Source organism: Corvus cornix, chromosome 10 (genome assembly GCF_000738735.6).
Source record: "Corvus cornix cornix isolate S_Up_H32 chromosome 10, ASM73873v5, whole genome shotgun sequence".
Classification (NCBI taxonomy): Eukaryota; Metazoa; Chordata; class Aves; order Passeriformes; family Corvidae; genus Corvus; species Corvus cornix.
In genome coordinates this window covers 6,164,434-6,190,666 of record NC_046340.1, presented here as the reverse complement: position 1 = coordinate 6,190,666, position 26,233 = coordinate 6,164,434, and the positions used below count along the sequence as shown (strand labels likewise).

Genomic DNA, 26,233 nt, shown 5'->3' with positions numbered 1-26,233 from the left:
TGCAGACACCACAGGCTGATACTACTTGTTGCCTATAACTGACAGATTCTAGAAACAAGTATTTGTGATTAATGGGCTGCAATTATACAGAAATACTAAAATGAAATGGGACTAAAAATACCCTATAATGATTTTTAAAAGGCCGCTCTGTTAATGAGAGGATTTGTCCATCTCTACATCAAAGAGAAACTTGTTAGCTCTCTGAACTTGCCCACCTGTTTCTAATGCAGAAATAGAAATAAAAACCAAGTGGAGACAGCTGCTCTGCTCAGACTGCAAATGTGCTGATAAGATCAACGAGTTGATGAGTGACATGGTAGATACTGCAAAGTGCACCAGTGCTCCCAGACAGCTAAACTCGGACTTCTCTATCATTTCAGGGCATTTATTATGTGGCTGTAACACTTGGAAAATTATATCTATCAAATCACCAGTGCATTTAGAATTTAATTTGCTCTATCAATTGCAATTGTTGTGCTACTTAGCTGTGGGGGGGAAAAAAGTAATTTTCCTTGTCACTTGGCAATTCTTTTTTATAAGCTTTTAGTCTTTTTTTTTTTTTTTTCCATTGCATTTGTTTAACATACTGTTCTGAAGATATTTCTGGCTTAGCCTGGGTGCTGCTTCTATGTCTTTGAAATAATGAGGTTAAATTAAATAGGTTGAAATTTTTATTAAAACATGATGTGGGCAGAGGTGATGAGTAAATGAAGAAGTCAGAATAGGTTTGGAGGTATGTCTTGGCCCACAGATAAGGAAGGACTTGTGGAAAACTTAGGGGCTGCTTCCTTTTTTAAATTTTATTTTTCAAGAAAACCAGAGAGACGTACTAGAAAATTCTATTTTATTTCCTTATTCTTCCCTTACCATTTTCATATCATCTTTTGCTTTTTCCCCTCGTCTGAAAACATGACATGATAGTGATGGATAAAGGAATATCGTAGCACTCTGCAAATGTGTGTGTGCTTGATAATTTTGGGAAGAATGGGTGGGTTCCAAAATGAAAATGACAGCTGATCTTGATCTAGCACAAATAACATGACTGAGAGAGGGCTCTACTGATTGTCTAAGTGCACAATTCAATTCGTTTTCATAGCTAATGAAAAGAGGAGGAAGAGATTTGAAGTAATGGATTATGTGGAAATTCACGTCGAGGGTGAATATGGATGGCACAGAATTCTTTGACTGGGGCTTGGGAAACAGCTGTTGAGCTTCCAGCTCTGATTGATTTGTATTTTATCCTTGGGCAACTTACTTGATTTTTCTGTAAATCCTTACCTTCATATCTTGGAACACACTTGAAACATGTAATCTTCAGTCTATGAAGTGCTTCAAGAGAAGATGAGTGAGATGGAATTTATTATCACTGGCATCAGAGTGACTTTGACAGGTCTCCCAGAGGATGTTTAGGTCCCATGGCAAGCACCTAACAGAAGGCTGTAACTAGTGATTGAAGTAGAGATGAAGAAAATGGGTGGGAGGGCAGAAAGCCCTTAAATTCCTTGCTGATCGGGCTGTGCCTGCTGGAAATAAAAAGGCAGAGAGCCTTTTATTATAAAAATGATGCTGTAGTGGATAATGCAGCAGAAACTATCTCTGATTTAATTTTTTTCCGTTCTGCCTGCTGTGCTGGAGGAATTTCTGAAAAAATGATTATCTTTTTTTTTTTTTTTTTTTTTTTTTAGTGCTTCCTGCCCCTGTAGCCATGTGTAAAAGGTGCAGGCAGAGCTGAGGTAACTCCTTTCCTGCCCTGAGCAGCAGTGGACAGGGTAGGCTCTAACAAGATTAGTGTCTCCAGTGTCTGCTTTGTCACTTCAGTGTTGCAGGTCACCCTCACATGACTTGGGAATTGTTGTTGCTGTGGAGTAGGAAAGTCCATTTAGCAGAGCAGGCATTGAAGGCCTTTTCTGAGTGCAGTCCTGTAAATCCTGGCCTCTGGCAGCCCAAGCTGTTTAGCTGTGTTTTACGAATCAGGTCATATCGTGTCTGCCACAGCTTCCAGATGCCAAGCTCCTTCTGTGACAGTTCTGTCAAGCATTTTGAAAGGGCACAAAAGCAACATCTAGAGGGTCACCATGAGGCACAACTCAACCCATGGGAATTGTGCTTCAAAAAGAGCTACTGCCCAGAGGCTGAATGAGTAAGCAAGAGACAGATGAAGGGCTCTGGGCGTGTCAGTGGCTGTGCTGTCCCCACTCTTCCTATTCTCCCCATTTGTAGCCCTTACTAACTATGAGTGAGCAACAAACATGGAGTTGAGGTGCTTGTAGTCTCTGTGCTGGCAAAGGTGATGGCCCTGTCATCCAGGGAGAACGCCTGTCAATAGACTTGAAACAGCACTTCTGCTTATCACTGACGGCTTGCTCCTTAATTTCATACACTAGATCATACCCTTTTAATCAGAACACTCCTAGGATCCACCTTCTAGCTTTTCAGAAGTCTCTCCCTCCAGCAGGGACATCACTTGCCACGCAGACACCGTGACCTTGTTTGCCAGCCTATCAAAATGTAATGTGAAATTAAGCTCAGCCCAGATAAAACTGCTGTTTGCACAAAGGGTAGTGCTCCCCATGAGGCCATATAACCTGCCTCAAATGTAATTTAATAAGCAGAAATCAAATAAAATATATCAAATTAAAGCATGCAGGTAATGCCTGCAAACCCTAAAATGAATTTGGATTCTAAACAGGCAGTGAGACTGAATAGTTGGTTTGTTCATCCATGAAGGAAGCACCTTAAGTAATACAGAAGAAAAAATAATTCAAGGAGATCCTTTGATTTTGAGAGTTGATGGCAATGTTAGGTGGCAGGTGAAGGTTATTTTTTGATGTAAGGCATTTTTCATTAGCTGCATATTCTTGTGGTTAGAAAACATCAGTTAGAAGTCTCTTCATATTTTGAAAACAAGGTATTAGCATAAGAAGCTTTGTTAGATACAGCAGGAAGATAAATCATTTTTGCAATACTAGCCATTAGCCTGTCATGACCATGATTTACAGGGATTTTCTTCTATATAAATAAGTGTTTCTTTTAAAAGCACTCAGAGTTTACAGAGCAGGAGATGAAGTGACAGTGAATGCTCTGGAATAGAATGGTTTTGATATGAGTTCTTCTTACGGCACGTAAGAGAGGAGCTCATGCTGTGGATTGTACAGGCTGTATAGAGTGGATGAGCTATAGTGGAAGGATTCTGGGGCAGAGTCAGTTGGAAAAGTTCAAAGTTCTGCTGGGGAAGTGTTGGGGTGAAAGTGCAGGAAGGCACTGGGATTGAGGAAACGGCACAGCACCAGCTTCATGAAGTCAGTCTGTGTACTACACATCAGAAATTCAAACTAATTAGGAGCCATCATTTGTGCTGTTAAATTATTTGCCTAAAAGAACCTTCTGGAAAATGTTTTTTAAAATAAGTTTAATATCACTTCGGAAACTATGGAGAACAAAAAGCTCTCCTGTGGGAAAGCTGCCACTTTTGCAGTGATACATGGAGTGCCAAGGAAGGACATCACATGTTCTACTTCTGTTTCTTCTGGGGCTGCCCAGACTGTTCTGCAGCCTGACTCCTTTATAAATGAGAACCTTTTTCTACACTTTGTAGCAACTTGTGGGGATAAAAAGAACATTTTCCCTCACCATAGCCTTCCTACCACCCTATTTTCTTGAACAGACTACTCTTCCTAACTTGACACTCTGCTCCCTGCAGTGATTGATGTAGGAAGACATCATCCATTAGACATTGTTTTGCCAACATCTGAAGGGAAGAACTTACTGACCCAAGACAGGGACTGCTTAGTATGTTTTTCCACAGACTGTTTGAAATTTCTGCATGTTACCTGCTTTATGCAGTGGCAAATTCTTTTCCACCCAGTTTTGTCAAATACTCTGGGACTCAGCGCTATTTGAGCCTGATCCTTTCTTCATCCTTAGGGTATCTCAATAGTAGAACTGCTTGAAAAAATTATGGTATGAACTTAGTTGGGAACTTTGAGGCTCGTCTCTGTTATTTCTCTTGGAAAATTTATATTCTGCTTATGGTCTGTCACACAACATCTCTTGTAGTCTAGGAGATGAAGCAGGAGATGGTGCTGCTTTTGTCATGATACAAGATCATTGGGCCAGCATCAGTTTTGCTCTCTTGATGATCTGATTGAAAGACCTTTTATGGTGAGCCCTTATTTGTGTTCTTTTGCTCAGGTGTTTGGGGAGTTCATCTAAGACCTTGCTATGAAGACAAGATTCATTATTCAAAGTTTGGAGACAGTTTTACCTTGTTGATCTCTTGTTTGTGGAAAGCAAGAATTTCCTTTGGGATCAGCTCCGGACAGTGCAGTTCCAAGATTTAGGATAGACTTGGACAGCAGTGATGTTAAAATCAATTTAGTGATGCCACAAATGAAGTCAACCTGCAGAAGGTCCTTTACTGTGAAGCTGTTGGCATAGTGAGGTGTTAGAAGATGTCTTTTGTAGACTTTCTGTTTATTTCCTTTTTCCTCTGAGTTTTTTATACGTAAGAAAACACACAGTTTAAAATTCTCATAGTTTGCTTACTTCAGGAGAAATACAGAATAATATTTTTAAGAAACATTCCCTGCTTGACTGATTCTGGAGCAATGGAGTGATAAATATCAAATCAAGTGAAGACCAAAAATTTAATTTTTACCATCAGAGGCAATCTGTGATGCATTTTATCTTAACAAAAATTGATATTTTATCACTTTGACAATGAGAGGCTCTGATTGTACTTTCTTTTAATATATTTTACTACTTTCAAGTCATTCCCTGAGGAAGACTTCAAGTCAGGGAGAGATGGATCTGTGCCACTTAAAAGCATAACACATATTTAAGAATAAACATTATTTTATGCTGTAGGTGGTAATAGTGGTCTTTAAGTATGTTCTGCATAAAAAGTAAAGAGGTTTTTTTTTATAGAGTTTGTCTTCTCTAGAGCAAAACACAAGAGAACTTGTTTTCCTGTTAAACTTGGCTGTTATTCCCAGTGGTGAAAGAAACTCTGGCAGGTGCTCCATTTCCCATGCCCATTTTAGGGCTCACAGGCCCCATTGCAGGTTCTAAGTTCATCTTTGAGTGGACAAAATGTTGAGATCTTCACCCAACTTTTTACCATTCCTTTCATGCCTGGATTTCCCAGAAGGAGAATTTCCAGCAAAATAAGGGCTTCTCAACTGGATCCATGGAAGTTAGCAAAGAAAACAAATTCCTGTTGGGTTATTTCTGTCCCCAGGCACTGCAAGATTGTTGTGTACAAAATGACTTCTTGTGCTCTGGGCAATGTGGTTTTAATGTTAACTTCCACCTCTCCACAGGGGAGAGTTTTTAGTGTAACTCACTGATGTTCAGTCTAAATGTTCTTTTGTGGAGTTTCATCCCATTAACCCCGGATTCACCCGAGTTTGGCACTCTGAGCGATTCCTCTTGCGCTGCGCCTGCTCTGGAAGCGATGGCAGTGAAGGGCACGGGGTGTTGTTCTGGGGGTAAAGGCTGTGTCCCTCACAGGCAGGAGATGGGGACTGAGGCATTAGTCACTGTGAGAAAACCATTTATTCCCGGAGTGTGTTCTGGGGGCATCCCCTCTGCCAGCAGCTCCTGCTCCACACTGTCCATCTGCTGCCCTTAAATTCTGCACAGAAGCTATTAGTGCCATCCACAGAGCAGGGGACATGGCCAGAGGGCAGCTCATGCCTCAGAGTTCACAGCTCGGTGATGCTCTGCCCTGTAGGTGCAAAGGCAGCTTGATCCCTTTAGGGATCAGATACTCAGAAGCCTCTCTGGCAGGGGATCTAACCAGAAAGTGCAGTTGTTTTCCCTACAGTGTTGAAATGTGCCTTGCAAATGAGAAAGACGAGCTGTGAGTGAGAAGCGTGTATGCAGAATGAAATGTAAAAGCAAGGGGTTGAAAATATTGTTGGTTTGGAGCTGAAGCCTTATTAAAGTCCTGCCCGTCCTATTTGGGCAAATTCTTTCTAAAGTATCGAATGTCACCAAAATCCCATTAAACTGTCACATAAATTATCAGGGTTTCCTTTTTCCATCACTGTGGATTACCCAGGGAGATATTTTTATGACAATGGAAGCTTTTTCAGTCTGCTCCTCCTGCCTGATTTCATTTCAGATGAAATCCTTCTCTCAGAAAAGAGCCCATGGATTTTATAGCTCTATGGATCTCTGCACTCTGCCTGTTACCGCAGATGTCCTTCAGGTCTCTGTGTACTTATCTCTTGCCTGCACCTTCTTTTAGGCATGGGACAGTTTAGGGCAATGTTCTGGTTCTTCTCTCAGGTCAGCATTGTTGTCTTTGTGCAAAAACCCTAGAAAATGAAAGTCACACATATGCCTAACTTGAAAACGCTGCTTTTTCCTACTTGCCAGATCTCAGAAGTTTGCATCTCTACAAGACAGTCTACATTTTTCCAATGCTGACTGAAAACACATGGATTGATGGCCTGGCCATGGCAATACAAAATACTTGAGTATCTGAAATTGCCTGCTGCCGCAGAACAAATTAAAGCCATAATATGTGTGTTACAGAAGCAGGGGATGATAGATCCTTGCCTGCCTTCTGACAGATAATCTGGAGCTCCCAACATCAGCTACCTAGATCATGTGTTGGAGCTGATCTTAGTGGTTGCTGCTCACACCTTTCAAGGGATAGATACAAGCTGAGAAATGGTAATCTTAAGGGTAATAGAGGGGCTTTGGAAGATCATTACTAATGAGAGAAATCCCAGAAATCTTATTACTCCAATCTTGAAGTGGCAAGATTGCCACTAAATGAGCAGGTAAGACAGAATTTTCCATAAATAATTCTGATCTGTATGTGGGAATAAGCTCTAATGGTGTCAAACTATGATGATGAAATATTTCTGATTAGCCACTAATTAGTGGCTAATGATTAACATGGCTTAAAATGGCTAACATTAAGTAGTAAGCAGAAACCTTGCATCAAAGAGAACACAGGAGCTGCCTTGTGGACTGGAATAGTAATTCCAGCAGCCCTCAGAATAGAGAGCTAATTCCAGAGGAATAAGGGGAATCATGGACCAAGTTTCTAAAGGAGCTAGCACAATTTATGTGGCTATAGGTCTGTGCTGACACTGTTCTGGGCACTGTAGTGGAGTTTCTTGGCACAGGACTTTATGAACAAGAACCCAGCAGGAGGGAGGGCAGTCAGGTCACCACAGGTTGGCTTTGTTGACAGTAACTTGTGTTTCTTTTTATGCAGCCTAGTCCCAGTGGACAGTGAGGACAGCTGATTGCAATCTCTTTTTATAGCAGCCTTTTGCAATTTAAAGGTTATTTCTCCTTCCTCTTTGTTCATCTTTTCTTTCTGGGTCTGAAGCCCACTTTCTCCAGTTTTTCTGCCTAAGACTTCTAAACACTTTATGATTTCCAATGACCTCTTCAGTTTTCATTACTTTTTTAACCTATGGTGGGCAGCAGTGGGCACAGCACTGCAGCTATTTGGTTTTGCTCACTGGGTTGAGCAGAGGGAAGTAACAGTGTTCCATGCCTTGGCTGTGAAGCTGCCTAGAGTGAGTCCCAGGAGAGCTGCCATTTTTGCAACTGCTTTGCATCACTATCTCATCTGCTGTAATCCCCTGATCCTAATCCTTCTTGGCAGTACTTTTTCCTAACCAGCTGTCCCCCATTTTGGTTTTATGCCCTTGGAATGTGGCTGAGGGGAACAGAGATGGATGGCAGCAGTGAGCACAGGTGGGGGAGGCACACCCAGGCAGAGGAACTCCTCTGCTAGTGACAGCTCTGGGAGGAGGTAAATGCAGGTAACTTGCTTGGCAGCAGAGTAATAAGGTACCTGCATGGTTTCAGTTTCAAACAGCTCAGAGGGTGTGCAGAGTGACACTGGATATGCCAGTGAATGCTGAGTGGGTGTATGAAGGCCTGGATGATGCAGTGGTTGGAAATTTCAGCTGGACTAATGCAGGTGCACACACTTGGGATGTTAGTTATAAACTGAAACAATTTGCAAAAGGTTATAGTAGGTTTTCCATGGGTGTAAGTTCTGAAAATAAGGTTCAGTTGTTCCACAATCTTCCCCAAGAGGTATGCTTTGATTTGAAGTGGAATTAGTTCCTGTGAGTTTTCTTTGCCTTCAGTCATACTGAAGGTCCTGCTAAATAATTGTACTGGTTCCTGCTGCTTTAAGAGCTTGGGATTTTGGAACTTTCCCCAAAGCAGGCTTGACAACTTGCTTACCAGTTTCCTGGAGCTCAAACCCAGCATTAGTAGGCTGTCAAGCTGAACTGAGGCTGAGCAGTCTGTACCCATATTCAGCTCCCTGATCATCTCTGATTCAGAGGTGAATGAATTCATAAAACATGTACACAAAAGAAGGTTGCCAAGCAACTTAGAGGCTGAAACTCCCCCACCAAGCTAGGAAGGTAGAGAACAGGCTGCTGAGATGATTTGTAATGTTCGCTTCTTTGCCATAGGTAACGCTAATAATACATATAATATAGAAATATTTAAGAAAGGAAAACTCATTGATAACTCTGGAAAACAACAGCTGATCCTGCTAGACTGTATTTTGCCTCTGTATTAAGATGGGTCTTCTTTTGGAGCATTTAGCCAAAAGCAGGCACAGCAAGGAGAAAGCAATCTGGGGTGGGGGGGAGATGGGCAGGAAAGAATTATTCTGTCTTAAGGCAACCCAAAGTCTGACAACTAGTAGAAAAGTTTTAGGAGGAGAGAAAAGTATCTGACAGATTCTGCCTCAGATCATGCTCATTGTTTTCTGTGATCTCAGTATTTGATGCTTTTTATAAGTATACTATTATATATTCATTGTACACCACACCATATTCTCTCTGTCTTTGCATACCTATGCAGCCTTGGGCGTGATGCAGCTGTGACATGCATGGCAGAGCTATGTGATGGTCCTCCTCTTTACCCATCATTTACTCACAGAATAGCCTGTAGTGGGCACAGCTAAGTTGGAAGGGAAAGTTTTGCTTTCTTGGGTTTTCTCTACTATATCCCAGGGTAAACTTGACCCTTTGATCTGTGTCATGTTCATGATAGTCATGCTGTACTTAGATATAACGGAGAAAAAGAAGCCTGTGCTTTAATGGCCCTGGGCTTGTGTAAAGGAAAGAGAGGAATGCAGAGGCACAGCCAGAAACTTTCAGCCCAAGACCCAGATCTAGGCTGAATTTTTCACATGCTGTGTATATAATTCCTTTTGACTCCTTAAAAAATCCTAGCCCTGTGTTATTTCAATGCCCTGTCCCTTTACAAATAGCATGGTTCAAACCTCAGCTTGAAATAATTTAGAACAGCAGCCCAGATCAGGGCATCTGGAACTGCTTTTCATTTCCTTTCTGTGCTCCCCTTGATGAGGGACACTGCTGTGTTAATGGGGTTTTGTTCTTTTCTTTCAGGCTTCTCATTCTGCAATTGATGTCATGATTAGTGACATCAAAGTCACTTCCTAGTGAACCTTGGTGATGACATGACTAGAGGAGGATCCTTAGAGGCAGGAGATTAAGCAGTAAGTTAGCACAACTGGAAGAACAAAGCTCTCATCTTCATGCATATATCCACAATCAAAAATGAGTGAAGAGAAGGAGAGATGGGAATTAGGTGATGCATTAGTAAAATTATTATTCAAAGGTTCTTTGCTCGAAGTTTTGCAAGAGGAATCAGTGGTTCTTTAATCTCCCACCTTGGGTATTGTTGATGCCATGTTATATTCTGGGCATGTTGAAATGTAGCACAGTGGAAGGAGGCATGATTTGTTGGATAAGGCTTTATGTACCATGAAAAGATTCCTCCGCTTTCCCTTTTTATTATTTACATTCCCAGAGAAGGTTATGTGTCATGTGGGCTTTGCAGAGATAATGGCTAACCTGAGCTTTCTGGCAGCTTCCTCAGAACTTGGAAGGGAGCTACTTAAGTGTTGGCCTGAGGATTCTGAAGACTTAAGCACAGTTCTGATCCTAGGAGGAGGTACATGGGGAACCTGAGGTTGAGAGTACTTAACACAAGTTTGGCAGGGCATGAGAAGTTGTACCACAGGGCTCTGAAAGAGCAGAGAAGGGCAGCTGGGCACCACTATAAACCAGTAAGCTGTACTGGGTAGTCCTGAAGTGGTCTGGTCATGACTGCAGTTATGGGGGTGTTGGAAGTCAGGAATGAAGTGAACCAGCTGAGCTGTGTGCAGAGATCTTGACTGGTGCTGCCAGCTGAGTGTGGAACATGGCTGGCCAGTGCTCTGTCTACTCCTTTCATGAGCTCTGCTAATAGCAGTTAGCACAATAATTCCAAAGTAACTGGATATGCTGTAAAACATAGGTTTGGGGGATTCCTGCTGTTTTCCAGGTGTTTCAAGGGTAGCAAGTTTTATGGGCATGTCATCAGCTCTTTGCTCTATTTGCTGCTTCATTAGTTTTCTCGCTGGGAGCACTCTGGGGGAGCAGCATTTGGATGTGGGATTTGGTTGTGATGGCTCCTGTGAAGGGAACAGGCAGTTAACAAGCTCTGTGGTTTCCTTGCTTGTACAAACCTTCCTTATGACTCTCCTGTGGGTGGGATGTCAGAGCTGCGGATGTGCGTGGCAGGAGGGGATCTTTCAAAGGAGACTTTCACTGGAACAGAGAGATTTCTTTGGCTGGACCTGCAGGCTGTGGGGCCCTCCATTTTCACCCACAGGGAAACAGTGTAAGTCACCTCGGGTCTCTTTCCCTGCCCTCATGTTTCCTGGGGTTCAAGATCTGGAGACTCCAGGAGCTTTTCCAACACTTAGTCTAAGTAAGACAAGCTTGACTTTGATGAGCCTTGAGAGAAACAGCAGAACTCAGGTCTCTGCCAACTCCATGCTATTGCAATTAGCAGAATTATGGCAAATCGTCCTGGGTTTCTGACATGAGAAAGCCGTTGTTTGGAGGTTGGGCTTTTTTTGGTTTTTATTTTATTTTCTTTTATTTTTCTTATTTTGACTGAGGAATGTAACCCCTCAATTAAGATGCTGAACTCTCTCCCAATATACAGAAGAGGTAAGAGTTGTTAAAGCTGTATTCATCAATTGCAAAAGAGAGCATGTTTTATTTTGCTCTGTGCTATTTACAGCTGTTGTCCATTAGAAGTCCTCAGGAGCCTCATTCCCAGCTATAACTGCACAGCCCCATAAGTTTAGCTCAGCAATAAGCCTGCAGAGCAGCACTAACTCATGGTGATGGGAGAAAGGAGAAAATGCTTGGAAATGGCAAAATGCAGCTGATGTCTTTGTGAACTCCAGCTTTTGTTTGTTGCTATTATAAAGCATTACTAAGGTAGATAGTAATGCACAATTAGCTGGAAAAGAATAGAACTAGTGTACTCTAATTTTTGGGGAAAAAAATCAGAATGTCTGGTTCTTCAGGAGCTAAAGGAGTCTTTTGCAGTCCGTAAGTGCCTAAGGCACTTATGTACATGTTGATGAAAATGTACTAACCCCCCTCCCCCCCCTCCCCCAGTATGGTGAGGTATAAGAATGATAAAAGCCTGATATGTGGGAAACAGAGTCCCAGTTGCTTTACTGGACCAGAACATGATTGCTCTGGATGAGCTCTTTGAGCTGGGAGTGCAATTCACTCTTCTAGTGCCCACCAACTGCTCAGGAGGGAGGTGTGGAGGGGGAATTATTTCCTAATCTGAGTGTGTCCCTGTATGATGTAACTAAATTGTGCTGTAATGTGTATACTGAACAGAACTGTGCAGAATATATAGTTAAGGAGAAAAATTAGTGCTTATTCCTTGTTTGAATGTGAAATGAGAAACTGCACTTGTATTCCCAGCTCTGACACAGCCTTTTCTTGGTCAGCTAAACAGCTCTTTAATACCATCTCTATTTTTGGGGACGGTGTTCTACCTCCTGGTTTTACTATGATTAATTAATGATTTGTAAAGCATTTGGAAGCTGAAGGATGGCTTTGGGAGCTAAGGACAAGGGCTAAATTGCTAATTCAGCTTTTGTTTACAAGGGCATTCAGCTGATGCCTTTGGTTTTGCTTTCTGTCCTGTTGTCTCTCCCTGTCCTGTCAGTTGGGGCCCTTCAGTTCATGAAGGGAATAGAGGCTGAGCTCTGACGTTGTCTGATCGAGCAGGACAAACCTGCCCTGGCATGGCTGTGATGCCCTGACAGATAAAACTTTCCACTGAAGTAAATCTGTCAGGTTGACTTGTGATAGTGAATGCTCACAAAAGGATCATTTTAAGACAGATAATTGCTTTCTCCTTTCCTTTTATTTTCTGTGCCTGGCAGGTGTCTCCTTCTGCCTTCTCCTGTTTCCTTGGCCCATCCCTGAAGTGTGCTCAGCACAGATGGGATCTTCAAAGAATCTGCTGTCAAACTTGGTCTTTTCTAAGCATATGTATGCTGAGAGTTTTTGGAGGCTTGTAACTAGACCAAATGTGTTTAGTGGTTTTTCACAGGAACAGCAAATAACATATCTGATAACAAGGCAACTTTTGCTGTTAAGTTGCAAGTCTATTTTGAAATAGGTTCAGTAGAGATTATTGATGAACTGTTTAGTAAAAAATTGATTTTTTTTTTTAAAGCAGCCCCCGAAACCTCTTCCCTACCCCAAATTGCCACAGCTTATGTTTCCATGCATGAAAGTAGTGCTAGAAACAGATGAACTCTTCTAGCTGCAACTTCTGAAAATCAGCCTTTCTAATCTGAGTAAGCATCTATATTACATAAAACTGAAAATGTCATTCCACCAAAAGAAACAGCCTGCCTTAGCTATGTGCATTGTTTTTTCTACCTTTTGTTTTATGGTTGTGAAATAATGGCTAAGTTTGAGTGCTCAGCCTCTGCAGCTCTGGTGAACGTATTAGTGCAGTTTCCTTAATTATATCAGTTTAGTTCAATTAATTATGATTTTGACCCTACAACACATTATTTCCAGAGATCAGGCAGCTTGCATGTCCTTGGAGCCCTTATGGGTGGGCAAATCTGCTTAGACATTTAGAAAGTTCTGAATTGTTAATGGTGAAATACTGAAAGTGGAGCAGGACCTTAGAAAATGAAATAATTTCTTGCTGCCTTTTAAACCTTAGTGAAATTTAATGGGATCAAGCTTTCAATAATTGCTAGAAAGTATGGTAAAGCTCTTTGGAGAGGCAGTAACCTGTACCTGCAGAATGCTCTACAATGGAAAGTAAATATCTGTATGGTATCACAGAATAAACAAACAGAGGGATAGGGATGAAACAGGCTCTGTGCTGGTTCTGAGGTCCAAATCTGTGATCAATTAGCACCTTGAGAAAATATCTAGACTGTCTAGGGGGAATGTGTTTTCCTCAGAATCCATTTTGGATTGTTATCTAAATTCAAAAGGAATAAAATCCACTTGCAAAGATATTATTCAAAGAAAAGCCCTGTTCAGTTTAGGGGTGTTTTTGCTTTGTTTTGCAGGCAATCGTCCTTACGTGTTCCTCACAGCCCGTGTTCACCCTGGTGAGAGCAATGCCAGCTGGGTGATGAAGGGGACCCTGGAGTTCCTCGTGAGCACTGATCCCATTGCTGAGCTCCTGAGGAAATGCTTCATCTTCAAGATTGTGCCCATGCTTAATCCTGATGGAGTCATCAATGGCAAGTGAGTTGTGACGTGTGCTTGTTCTGGGGCTTGTCTGTGCACCTGGCAGGTCTCATCTTCAGTGTTGGTGCTGGGATAATTCCCTTTGCCTCGTGTTTTATTCATCCTGTTATCAGTTCTGTATGGAATATGTGACTCTGAGACATGGCATGGTGTGCTGTCCTGCATCTGTCAGTGGCCTTAAGATCTCTCAATTGCCTGGAAGGAGTGTTAGTGGTGCTGGAGAAACAGGATCTTTATTGATAAATGGAGGTTATCAATAAGGCAGGGCAGATTACAGCTGCAAGGCAGATATGCTTTGCAAAAACTGGCTGTAATTAATGCTTTGTATAGCCTGGTGGGAGGAGGATGAGTAAGGATTTCTTAATTTTCATAGAAATATTTCTGTATAGTGAAGCTTCTTCCTTCTCCCACCTTCTTTTCAATCTTCTTTCCCACATGTTTCCTAAGAGATACTGAATCTGATCTTGGAAAAATATTGATTTCTTTTGCATTCTTTACCTTATACCCTCCCTATCCACCCACACTAACTTCCCTCTCCCTGTACATGACTGGAAAAGGTGCAACTCTGCTCGTAATATGCTGAGATGAAATCAATATTGCTGTGTGAAACCTTGAAGAGTGCACAAAGGTAAGGCAGGCTTGCACTTTTTTGGAAAATAAATCTCCTTCTCTTGCAGACAGTGGGATTTGTTCACTTTGGGTGTTTGTGGAGTGGCAGTGAGTTAATAACTGTTGGTTCTGCCTGATGGACGGGAAGGACATCATGATCACATCCCACCAGTGGGTGCTGACTTGTGTGTCTTGACCTGGTAGTGGGGTCTTGCAGGGTTTGCCACAGCTGTGTCCCCTGGCTCATTGCAGTGGAACACAGGACAAATGTCAAAGCTGAAAGATGGGCTTAAACAAGCACTGGAACACAGCGAAGCATAGAGGACCTTTTCTTAAGCTACGTTCCCTCACCTCCTTTGGGGTTGGGCTGTGCAGATTGAGTGTTGCAGGAGCAGAAAAGCAATCCTGAGCAATAGCTGCGTTGAGTTGGGTTTTAAACTTGGGTTTGGGGTGAGAGATTCACCAGGGAGCACCTTGGGTCTTTCTGACAGTCTCTAGTCTGTGAAGTCACAGCTTTTGGGCTGCTGAGCTCCCCAGGGCCTGGGTCTGCCAGAAGTCTGGGAGGACTGTTCAGAATAGATGGGTACTGCCCCATCTTGGTGCCTCTGTTGGCACCAAATACTTTCTTGATCCTCGCAGACAGAAGGAACAAGAAAAACAATTGTGGCTTCCGCCCCCTTATTTTCTTCCTCTCACTACACTTCGTTAAATTTTCCGTCAGATGCAAGACTGGAGGGAGTGCCCGAGCTTTTCCTCCAGCTGTCAGGAGTCAGTGTAGCAGAGAAGAGACCTTCAGGAGGGAGAATGTGGCTCTTGGTGACACCTGAATGAAGGGTATGGCCCAGGCCTGTGTCACACAGGAGGGTGTTTACTGTTCTGTGGTGCAGATGAGCTTGAACTGTAGTTAAATCTGGTGATGAATTAAAAGTTTAGTAAACCTCAAATGTGGGATGGGACCAGGGGAACAGGGACTTGGCCATGGTTCCTTTACTGATCATGAGGCATGGAGGGGGCAGTAATTCATTCCTTTATGCCTTAAATTAAAGACATCTCTCTTGTGAAGCCTCCTGTGGCCCACATACTCTTCTTGTTTCTTTATATGTCTGGTTTTTAGTAGCCTTGGTTCCTCCTATATTAAAAGAAATGTTTTTGTTCTGGGCCTCAGGTTTACTGGTAGTGTGTAAGAGCGTGTGTGGGTGTGTAAGCACTGCCACCTCCTTCCTCTTCCTTTACTTGCTTTTAATGTTTCCTTTTTCTTTTCATCTGCTTCCCTTTTCTCACTCTTCCCTCCTGTTGAATCAAGGCTTTTCATTCAAAAGAAATGGATGCATTTTATAAATTAATGAACCAATGAGTGGAGATGGGAGCTGGTGAGTCTTTTTTTGATAAAGGAAATGTGTTGGAAGCCTCATGATTTCTTTAAAGCTGTGGGGTAACCATAGTAGCAACCAGGTAGAGGAAGTCCTGATTTTTATTTTGGATTATAGCCATGGATTATTCTTTATATGGTTTAAAAACATCCTGTTCCCTCCTGCACCTGCTCTCCCACAACACAGGCTGAGTAAGCTTTGCCTCTCCAAGGTAAGGCAGGTGAGATGCTGGGTTTTCTGTCTCTCCACTGATGTTCCCTCCCTTTAATTTACTCTGTTCCTTATTTACTTAGGGGCTTTGTTCATTACCTCCTCAAACCTATCAGAGAAAAGCTTCAGTTTTTTGACAATTAGTGAAATGAAGAGGGAGAAATGCCCTCTAAAATCCCTTCTAGAACAGTTTTCCTCTGCACACTCTCAAAAACTACAAAGGAAAAAAGGAGTGTGCTCCCACTTAACCTTTGGAACCTGGTCCTTTCTGTTTGGAAAGATGATCTTAAGAGGAGGAGAAGAAGCACATTTGTCTCTATACCCAAACACACTATTTGTATAAATGACCTTTTTCTCTCCTGTATTAATGCTTGCTCTCCTGAATTGGAGACATTGTGTTCTCTGGGCAATAAGAGGCAGAAAGGATCAGGGATTGGAAAAAAAAAGCTAATGGCTGGTCTAAGGCGTCGGTTTATGATGCAGAACTGCATCCTCAAGGACTAAATCTTGAGGTGGTGTCACACAAAGCTGTACAACTGCAGACATCGCTCCTTCTCTTTATTGCTTGTCTGTGGTCAGAGGATTGAAAGGGAAGTTTAATTCTAAATTGGTGCCATGCACTCTGCAAACACACTCCAAAGGCTCTCTCCAGACTGGTTAACCTATGATGTGTGTGTTTCTCTAAGGATAGTGCAGAGATATGAGAAGGCTGGGAAAGGAGTGGTTTTGAATTAATGCAATCTCTCTCTAGGAGAGAGGTGCTACAGGAGTGATGTGCTGCTCTTTGGCAGACGCTGTATGAGTCTGTCCCCACGTTTTTTTCAGAAGTTCTGCACCTAAATTGTCACTACCCTGCCAAAAGTAGTTGGTTAGGCATATGTGGAAGGCAAGGCATACCTGGAAAAAAAAGAACATTTTGTAAATTGGGAAAGACTCAACCATCACATACACTGGCTGTGCTCTGAGATGCACACTCTAAGGGGGCAGGTTCGTGTGCACTGGTGCTTTCCTGAAGACCTCAGAGATGACAAAGATGTAAGTTCTGTGAACATCTATCCTGGAATATTTGGTGGCTCTGGGAAGTGAATATGAAATGTGGGCTAATTTTCCTCAAGTGGAGCAGAAATTTTTACATCTCTTTGCTGCTTTGGTGCCTCAGGTGTTGCTTCTGTTGCCTTCCACTGAGAGGGCAGTGATGGATCTGAGAGCTTAGGGTAGCAAATGTGGCCAGTGCCTGCACAGCATGAGATAAAATATGAGCTGCAGTATTTCTTAGCTCTCATCTCTGAGAATTGTTCCTTGGTGGAGCCAGAAATGGTGTCTGGCCCTGCACCACACACTCGTCTGAGTTCCTCTCTGCTCTGGGAGGTGCCCCAGTTTCATCCAAGGCCCTTTGTGCCGTGCTGATGTGACAGCCCATCCTTGGCTCTCCTTCTGTGATAAACATCCCCCTGCAGACAGCTGCACCCCAGGACTCTCCCTTCTGACAGCACTTCCAGTGCAGAATTGTTTATTCCTTCCTTTATCAGCCAGAGCTGCTGGGCCCCCTGAGTTATTAGCTCTATTCGCTCATTGTCAGTGTTTCCTCCTTCGTAAATATGCCCCCATATGTCTCTGCTCCTGAGGAATATGCTTTCTTTTCTATTTACTGCTTTTCCCAGGCCCCCACCTCCTCATCGCTCTCTCCACCCAATGGCCCAATAACAGCCAAGGAGATAAATAAACTACATAACTCTTCCCAGCTATTATTTTTTGTAGTTGTTGTTGTTGTTGCCCCTGCATGGTAATATATATAATAACAAGGAAACAAATCTTATTACTAAAGTAATTACAATAAATAAAAAGCTGAGAGGGGAGATGAAGGAAGGGTCTGTCAGGGGAGTGATTGCAGGAGGATTTTTTAAAATTTAATTTACTCGAGATGTTCTCTGCCACTTTGCTGATACCCTGCTGAGGGGGGCTGTGACTAATTAGCAGCCAGCTGTTGTTTTAACACCCTCACCTAATTTATAGTGTGCCTGAGCCTCTAAAACAGGAGCCTGTGTGATATCATTTTCTGTGGGACTCAGCACCAGCCTTGTCTCAGTGGTTGGCTTTATTGCTTGGTGCTTTCGTTTCTCAGAAGCTGTACAGCTGAAATGTTGGGTGCTTTGCTACAATTCCTTTTGTCTTCAACATATCCCATGTGCTTCCAGGAGTTTGAGCCAGAGAGGGAACACAATTTATTGCTTAGAACTGCTTGTGACAGTGTCCAGCCTAATAACTGACCAACACAACTGCTGCTTTTTGACTAAAAAGTGTGGCATGGACAGGATCTAAGTTGTTTTTTTTTTTTTTTTTTTAAATTCTGAGGCCTCATTCTCCTGTTGGTAGGTTTCTTATGGAAGCACCATATTGTTCTTGCTAATAGAATGGAGATTGCAATATCATCTGTCTTCTAAATGGTCATGAAATCTAATTAGTTAATGGCCATATTAAAAACTGGAAGGATCCAGTGCATTTCATCGGTCTCCCAGTTGCCAATTGCCAAGGCATGTGCAGCCTCTGTAAGCTCAGTAAAGGTACCCAATTAGCTGTGTGTGTGTCCCTTTGCTCTTTCCTATACAATTAATGCTGGTGATGCAAGGTCACCTGGAGATTTTAGTACAAAAGTCCCTGGGTGTGGGCTCAGTGATGTTACTGTCTTGGACTACTAAACACTTCAGCTTCTAGCCTTGGGAATTATTTCGGTTAGGTTCTACCTTGCATTTTCAAGTTAGCATGAATATTAGATATGAACAGGTTGTTCCACAGGCTCAGAAAGGAATCCCTTTGTTCTGCATTCATGTCTGTTTGCCTGACTGATGATGTGAGTTTGTAATCAGATATGTGCACTCCTTTGAAGACATTTCCAGGAGCCAGGAGACTGGTGTACAAAGCCAGCTTTTAGTAAAGTTAATGAGATGATTGAATTATATTATAATTCTTGTTAGCTTGATTGTGTGTCATTATCCCTTTTGTTTGTTATTATGCTTATTTGAGTCCCAATTGTGGTGTATTATTCCCATCACAATTGTGCCCATGCTGGGCTCTGTAGAGAGACAGGCAAGGAGCAGCTGGTCCCTTGTTAGGGCCTGGTGCATTAGTGCCACAGGCTGTGCAGCAGGATTGGTGGGAATGGAGAGGATTCCCACCACTCCCACTGGGCTGTTGGCTCCCATGAGGTCTGACCCAGCATCTCAACCCTGGTCACTTCATGGAGCTCTGAGCTTTGTAGTTGCAGCTCCTCCTCAGGATTACATTCTGGCACAGGGAAGGTGTCCTGCTGCAGTGACTTCCACAACCACCTGATGAAGGTTTGTGAGGGGATATCTCAGTGTCATCAGTGCAGGAATTGGGGAAATGTATTAAAAATCTGGAGTCTCTTTATACCTTCTTGGGATTTACAGGAGATATCTGCAAACCCTGGCCCAGGTGGCTGCATAAGCAAATCTACGCTGAGACATAATTGCTGCTGAACTTGGATAGTACCTCATAGCTGGTTGTGGCAGGCATCAAACACTGATATCAGAGCTGAATATTTTGGAGTTGAGCTAATATCACAAGTAAAGGGGACTCTTTTGGTCACCCATCTCAAAATCAAGTCTGTTTACCTGACTTAAAACCTGTTGGAAGCTACAGATGCAGAGATGGAGTTGTTATTCATAGGATGGGAAAAGAGAAGTCCACAAAATGAAACTGTAAAAACTTCATTTTTATAGAAGCAATGAAGAATGTCCAATACTTTACTGCAATATCCCCACTACCTGGAAAGCTGAAATTGCCTGGGAATGAAGGTTATTGTCTCTTGTAATATACCTTCATCTATTACCCTGTGTAATAAATCAGGCAGTATTTCTTTTGCCATGAAAACTGGACATCCCTGGAGTTCCAAGTGACATTTCACATTTTATATGGCTATTTTGTCCCTTTTAAGTATTAAAACACATAATTTTTTTTTTTTGTGAAATATGCACTGAAATTTTTGAAGGCTTATGAACAACAACAACAAAAAAAATCAGGAGCTTATGTTTGCAAGTATAAAGCTCATTTTCCATGAGTTTTCTTTAGAAAAATTCTATCCTGGGTTAGCTTTTTGTTTTGGCTAATGTGTTCTTTAACATTTTTATTTATTTCTCTCTCACTTTTTCCCTTCTCTCTCTTTGGAATCTGTTATTCAAATGTAGCATTAAAAGCTGGTGAAGTGCTGTGATAGGAGAGGGGATGTAAAATAACCTTGGGTTGTGGAAACAGACTGGCAAGCAGAAATGGTGTTTGTAGAAAAGTGATGAAGAGCCTTATCTACAAAAATAAGCTTCATTTGAGAGCTTATGTTTTCAAAATTGCTGTGCAAAAATGTACCTACAGAGGTCCAGCTGAAGTTGAATTGTTTACCTGTGCACATGGTTCGTGTGATTGCACATGCAATTGGGTAATTACACGGGCCAAATTTGCTCCAGTGGTTTCAGCAAATTGCCATCCTAATTTTATAAACCTAGCTGAGTGTCCCACAGAAGCATCAAAAAACCAGAAAATTGAGTCAATATCGCAATGAGAGAGTGAGAAATCAAAACCTTTTCTGCAACCTAATGGGCAGCACTGCTGCGAGTCAGGAAAAAGGTGCAGCACAGTTTTAATGCTGTGAAGTATCTCTGAGTCTTGAAGGGGTAGAAAAACTGAAGGGCTTTTGAAGTTGTATAGCTCAGGTTGGAGCTGAGGGGAGGAAAATAAAGAAGCAGGGGGTGACACTAGAAGGGAAGAGAGCTCCAGTGATGGTGCACCTTGGGTCTGTGCACACTGCACAGCTCTGAAGTTGGTGTTTGAACACATCCTACCTCCATGATGCCATAACCTGGGTACGGACTCTCAGATAACTCTGCTGGTATTTTTCTGCATGGAAATAGGGATGATTTATGATGTAAAATCCTTTGGAAATTATGCTGTATTCAGAGTCGTGTATAAGTGAGAAACATTTCCATAGTGTTTTACAACTGGCTTATTGAATTTCACCAGTGGATGTGCCCTTATATAAAATGGTCATATGTTGCATTATATCCCACAGGATCCTTCAGTGTCTGGGGAAGCAGAACTCAGAGAAGTGGAAGTGAGTGATATAGTCTAGATCCTTATTCACCTTTTTGATTGCTTTCGTTTGTCTGCCATAAAAGGCAAAGACTTAAGGACTCTTAGTTGGAGAAGGACTGCCATATTCTACTGTGTATATATTACTGAATGCAAATAGGAAAAAGGATTATTGCTAAATACACACACATAACAATCCATAATTAGGTCATATCTTATCTTCATGTAATGCTGTTTTGTTGGGTTTTTTTCGAGTTACCAGGCAATAACCAGGTGTGAGTGCAAGAACTCTTTTCAGATGCATCCCATGACAGCATCCCTAGTAGTAATTTCCTTCTCTGTTTCCCATGTTGCCCCATTTTTCTCCCAAAATGCTCATAAGCTCAGCTTTTGAAGGAGAGGGATGTACCAGTCCTCCCAGGGACCCTGGCTCTCATGGAGCACTGCCTAAAGCAGAAGTTTGGTTCTCAGTTCTAGCTCTGGTCTGTGGTGTCTTCTTCCAGCAGTAACAGGAATGACATTAATGAAAACTTACTTCTTGAGGGCTGTTTCCTGTATTCATTGTCTGCTAGATAACAAAAGGTCATTAGCATAATAACAAAAGGCAAAGATTTAAAAAGGGATGATTTTTCTGTCTTCCCTCTAACAGTTATGGCACATAAGAGGGTGTAAAGTGCAAAGCAGCTGAACACTCATAAACTATTTTAATACCATTCAGAAATGAGAAGAACCAGGGAAAGAGGCTTTATGTAGCCATGTAGTTTATTGCACTAATCAGTCACTTCTACAGTGCACTATCATGACTTTAAGTCATTGCTCCAGTGATGTGAAAAAAAAGTTGGTGGTCTCCCATCCAATTTTCTAATAGATCTTGGTCTATATAATTGAAATCTCTAGCACCTTGTTTGAGTAGCAGTGAATTCTGTGCTTAGATGGATATAAAGGCAAAGCAGGTCTGGATTACCTCTGTGAGAGCAGCATATTGACACAAGGTCTGAACATGAAGTAGAAGCAGCTATGGGAGATTAAGACTAAGCTATGTTTCTCATGGATATTTTTAGATGACAAAAATAACATCCTTGGGGTTAGACTGAGATCTCTGGAAAGGCAGCTTGACACTTTGTGGGTTGAACCATCTGCATGGAATAGCCAAACCAAAGTCTGCAGATTTACCTGTCAAGTTTCCTGCTATAAACTCATGTGGAGGCTGGGCATGGCAATCCAAGGACGGTGGGAGAACAGTTGTTTTCCCCTCCAGAACATGCATATTACAAAAAAGAGAGTTTGCTTTTGAATAACTTTGTTGTCTGGTTTTGTGCACATGCTGGGTTTCAGGCAGAGAACAGCAAAGTGTTTTAAGTCACAATAATTTCTGTCTCTTTCTCTGACATGCAGGTGAGGGCACCCTTGAACTGTGCTACTTCTCTATCTTTAGATAGCTCTGAATGGGCTGTAATCCCATCCAGCATGCAGTCTGTTCAAAAATCAAATAGTGTCCATATCAATGGCTTTCAGCTTTCAGGCTCATAACAGTAATACAGCTGGGAAAGTAAATAAAAAGGAGAATATTAAGAAAAAGGCTCTTTTGCTGTAAACAGTAGAAATACTTCAAGTGTATATTTTCATTACACAATTTCTCATGAAAACAAAAAAACCCAGCTGAAGGCTTTTATTTATGACAGAATAAGAGAATATGCCAAGTTGGAAGGGACCCACAAGGATCATTGAGTCCAGCTCCTGGGCCTGTACAGGGCACGCCAAGAGTCACATCATGTGCCTGAGAGTATTGTCCAAATGCTTCTTGAACTCTCTCAGGCTGGTGCTGTGACCACTGCCCTGGGGAGCCTGTTCTGGTGTCCAGCCACCCTCTGGGTGAAGAACCTTTTCCTAATATCCGACCCAAACTGGTGACACTGACAGCCCTGTAGTTACTGGGGTCCTCCTTCTTGCCTTTCTTGATAATTGAGACAACATTTGGCAGCTTCCAGTCATCTGGGACCTTTCCAGATTCCCAAGACTGCTCGAAAATCATTGAGAAGGATTTTCCAATAATATCGGCAGCCCTTTGAAGATCCTCAGATGAATCCCATCAAGCCCCATAGATTTGTAAGGATCCAGCTGGAGCACCAGATCCCACACAATTTTGGGGCTCACTAGGAGTGTATCATTGACAGCATTCATACCTCTCCTTGTTTTAACTGATGTGTATCTGTTCTGACAGTGTGGACTGATTGCAGAGGTTTTTTTGTTATATCTTTGGTCTCAAAGTGCCATAACAGAGCACCTGCTTTATTTCAGGCACTGTTTACTGTCACCCCTTTGGACTTGGCTCTGTCTTAACTGATGGACCCATTGCTTGTCAATGTTGTGTGTTTCTGGTTTTAGGCCATTGGGTAGAAGTTGTGGCAACCAGGTCTGCAGCAGATGCTACAAAGCACAGAAAAGAAATCACTTAGGTGCAATCAAACCCCTTCTGTTTTGTGTTTTTCCCTGAGTATTTTATTAATCTCTGACAAACACATGTGGCAGCTCCAAAACCATAATTTTACGTGCAGTCTCAGATGGGTACATATTTAATCCTCCACAAACTAGCTGTGGGGCATGTACAACTCTGTCATTGCTAATTCTTGCTTGAACCGCAGGTAAACCTAAATAAGGAGTTTGCTTTGAGGTTTGCCAAAAACTCTGAGGTCCAAATGATATAGTATTCTGTGCATGTAAATACATCTATAATGTTAATAGAAACCATTTTGATCCAGACTGTCAGGAATGAAAAGATGCAGAAAAACAGATATGTGTGTGCATGCACAATTACTCAAGCTGGGGTTTAGGCATTTAAGTGGCCATTTGTGCTCTCATTTTCAATTATGATGTTCATCCTGCAGGAATGAGTTTGTGCAAATCAGCAACACAAATATGCATATGTTTTGGTGTGTGCTACCCTGAAAACATGTTGCATTACTTGGACATAAACTTGGATTGATTTCTCTTCTTTTCCCTTTGAAATTTCTATTTTAATCTGAGGAATGTGAGCTATGGTGGCTGAATGGCAGTTCTTCAGCAGCATGATTTTCTTTTCCAAATGGTTAACTCTTGTAATTGTTTCTGTAATGTAAGATAATATTTCCTGCTAACAGTTATTTAGGGTACTGTCATGGCAAGCTATAACTCAACCCTGCTGTCTAGTGGCCCAACTAATGACCATGGCTTGCCCCTAGCTGAATTATCATTCTTGTGCTTCCTAATTTCCCTACATACACACAAACAAGTCTGTCTTTATGCCAAACTCTGAAAGACAAAGGAAAGCAAAAGAAATATTGTTGATTCAGAGCTCCATCCTGCAGCTTGAGGGAGAGAGCTGCCTATAGGACTACAAAGGCCTTTAAAGGGTTTTTAGTGACTTAGCTTATAGCCTTTCTGGAGATTCAATAGGCTCTTATTTTTTCACATTTTAAATATATCTATGTAGAGCATCTACTGCAAATATTCAAGAGAGGATGAAGAGGTCCGATCTGACACAGGAATGGAAGGCTATTTGGGCTGAAGCTAAACTGCTCAAAGATCTTCAGTACACTGAAATTTGCACCAGAAATAGGAACTCTTGAGTCATTTGACTTATGACTAATTGAAATACTGCTTTTAAAGAAGATTGTGTTTAATATCCCTTCTGTGGTTCTTTAAGAAAGAGTAGATGTTGGGAAAGGACAGTGATGCAGTGTGAATGTCAGAGAAGGATGAGGTTTTGTCAGTAAACAATTCCTGGGGAAAAAACTCATGTTAAAGTTCCTTCATATTAGTAATCCTATTAAGGGTTAGCATAATAAAGGTTTATTGATTAATTTTCAAGCTGTAGCTTGCCTGTGATTCTTTTGGAAGAGAACTATATCTCTATGAAATGGAAATGTAGTAAGACTATACAACAATGACCCAAGGAAGTAGGAAACCATATATTTTAAGTCAGTTATTGTGATCCAAAATGTCATCTTAATTCTTGGAGTTTAACACCATTCACACTGGGGGAGTTTGTGAATCATTGTAAGGAATATACAAATCTATCTAACATGGGAAATGGGTCTGTAAAATGATTCATGTAAGTTTGGGCCAGGAATGTAAGCTTTGTAAGCTGCTAAAAGAATGTGAAAAGGAAGGTTATAACTTTGACTTTCTAAATGGTGATTCATAGACAGGGTAGGTGGTAGGACAGTTTGCCTGGTTAGATGTGGGAGCTGTGCTCAGTCATGGGTCACTCAAGGACACTTGAACTAAAAAGAACCTGTTTTGGACTCATCTGGAGAGTCATGGATGCCCTGATGGTGCTGGGGATGCTCTGCAGAGAGTGGGCTCTGAACAGGGCAGGATGAGGGAGGTTTGTAAGAGCAGTGGCTCCAGCTTCCTCTTGTTTGTTTTCTCAGGTGTCCCCTGGGAACTGACTCACTGAAATCTTGCACTGGGGGGTGAGTTCTGATTAATTTAGGTAGCCCAAAGCAAGACCTGGAAAGAGGCTTTCCTGGAAGCCTTCACTGCGTTTTGTACCCTTCAAGGGGTGGAAGAGATGAGATAGGTGTCCATTAGGCAGCCAAGTCCAGGAGCTTATCTGCCTTGCTTTAAGCTTACTACGTTCACATCAGCCCATTAGAGAACCTCTCAGCCCATTAGAGAGCCACTTTCCTTGAGTGGGAAAAAGGTAGAATTCTTAATAATTCCCTAATACCTATTGCTCATAGGCTGCCTTTTCTTTTTCCACTTCAAAATGTCACATTGGATTCCTGGTGGAATTAGAGATTTTTATCTTCCTTCACTCTGCTAGACCTCTGACTTTTTCTGGTTTTCCTCCACACTGAAGACTTAATTTCTCACATATGTGAGACAGTGAAAATTAAACAAACAAGCTGGCAGATAGACAGAATTGTTCTTCACGTCTGGAAAGCTGCAATGAGCTGTGACTTAGGAATTACAGTGCTTCATATTCAAACTTTTCTTTTTGATGCATTGAGGTGGCGCAGGAGCTGACAGTGACATATGGAGAAGGCCCCCTTAGCAGGATTGAGGCTGTTATGTGATAAATGACATGGTATGTCAAAGGACTCCTGTTATCCATCATGCTGGCTTCCTCTCAACACACTCTAAAACAAGAGGCAGCTACACAAACAGCTGGGGGAAGCTGTAGGTAGGGTCAATGGTGTGCTCAAAAGAGAAAATAAGAAAGTTGGAAGTGCGTGTTCTTATGGGAATAATAGCCTCTGAGTCTTGAGTTGAGAATTTTAAAGTCTCTTTCTGTTGAAAAGTACCCCAGTTTTACATCTTTTTCAAGAATAAACCTCAGTTTCA

The 26,233-nt window shown here is 42.0% G+C and overlaps 1 protein-coding gene across 1 annotated transcript in view; it reads left to right on the top strand.

Moving 5' to 3' along the window:
• Positions 1-26,233, top strand: part of AGBL1 (AGBL carboxypeptidase 1) — a 272,002-nt gene that overhangs the window by 90,538 nt on the left and 155,231 nt on the right. Inside the window, exon 18 of the mRNA XM_039557990.1 lies at positions 13,433-13,613. Coding sequence (XP_039413924.1) covers positions 13,433-13,613 — 181 coding nt within the window. The remainder of the gene's footprint in view (positions 1-13,432; positions 13,614-26,233) is intronic.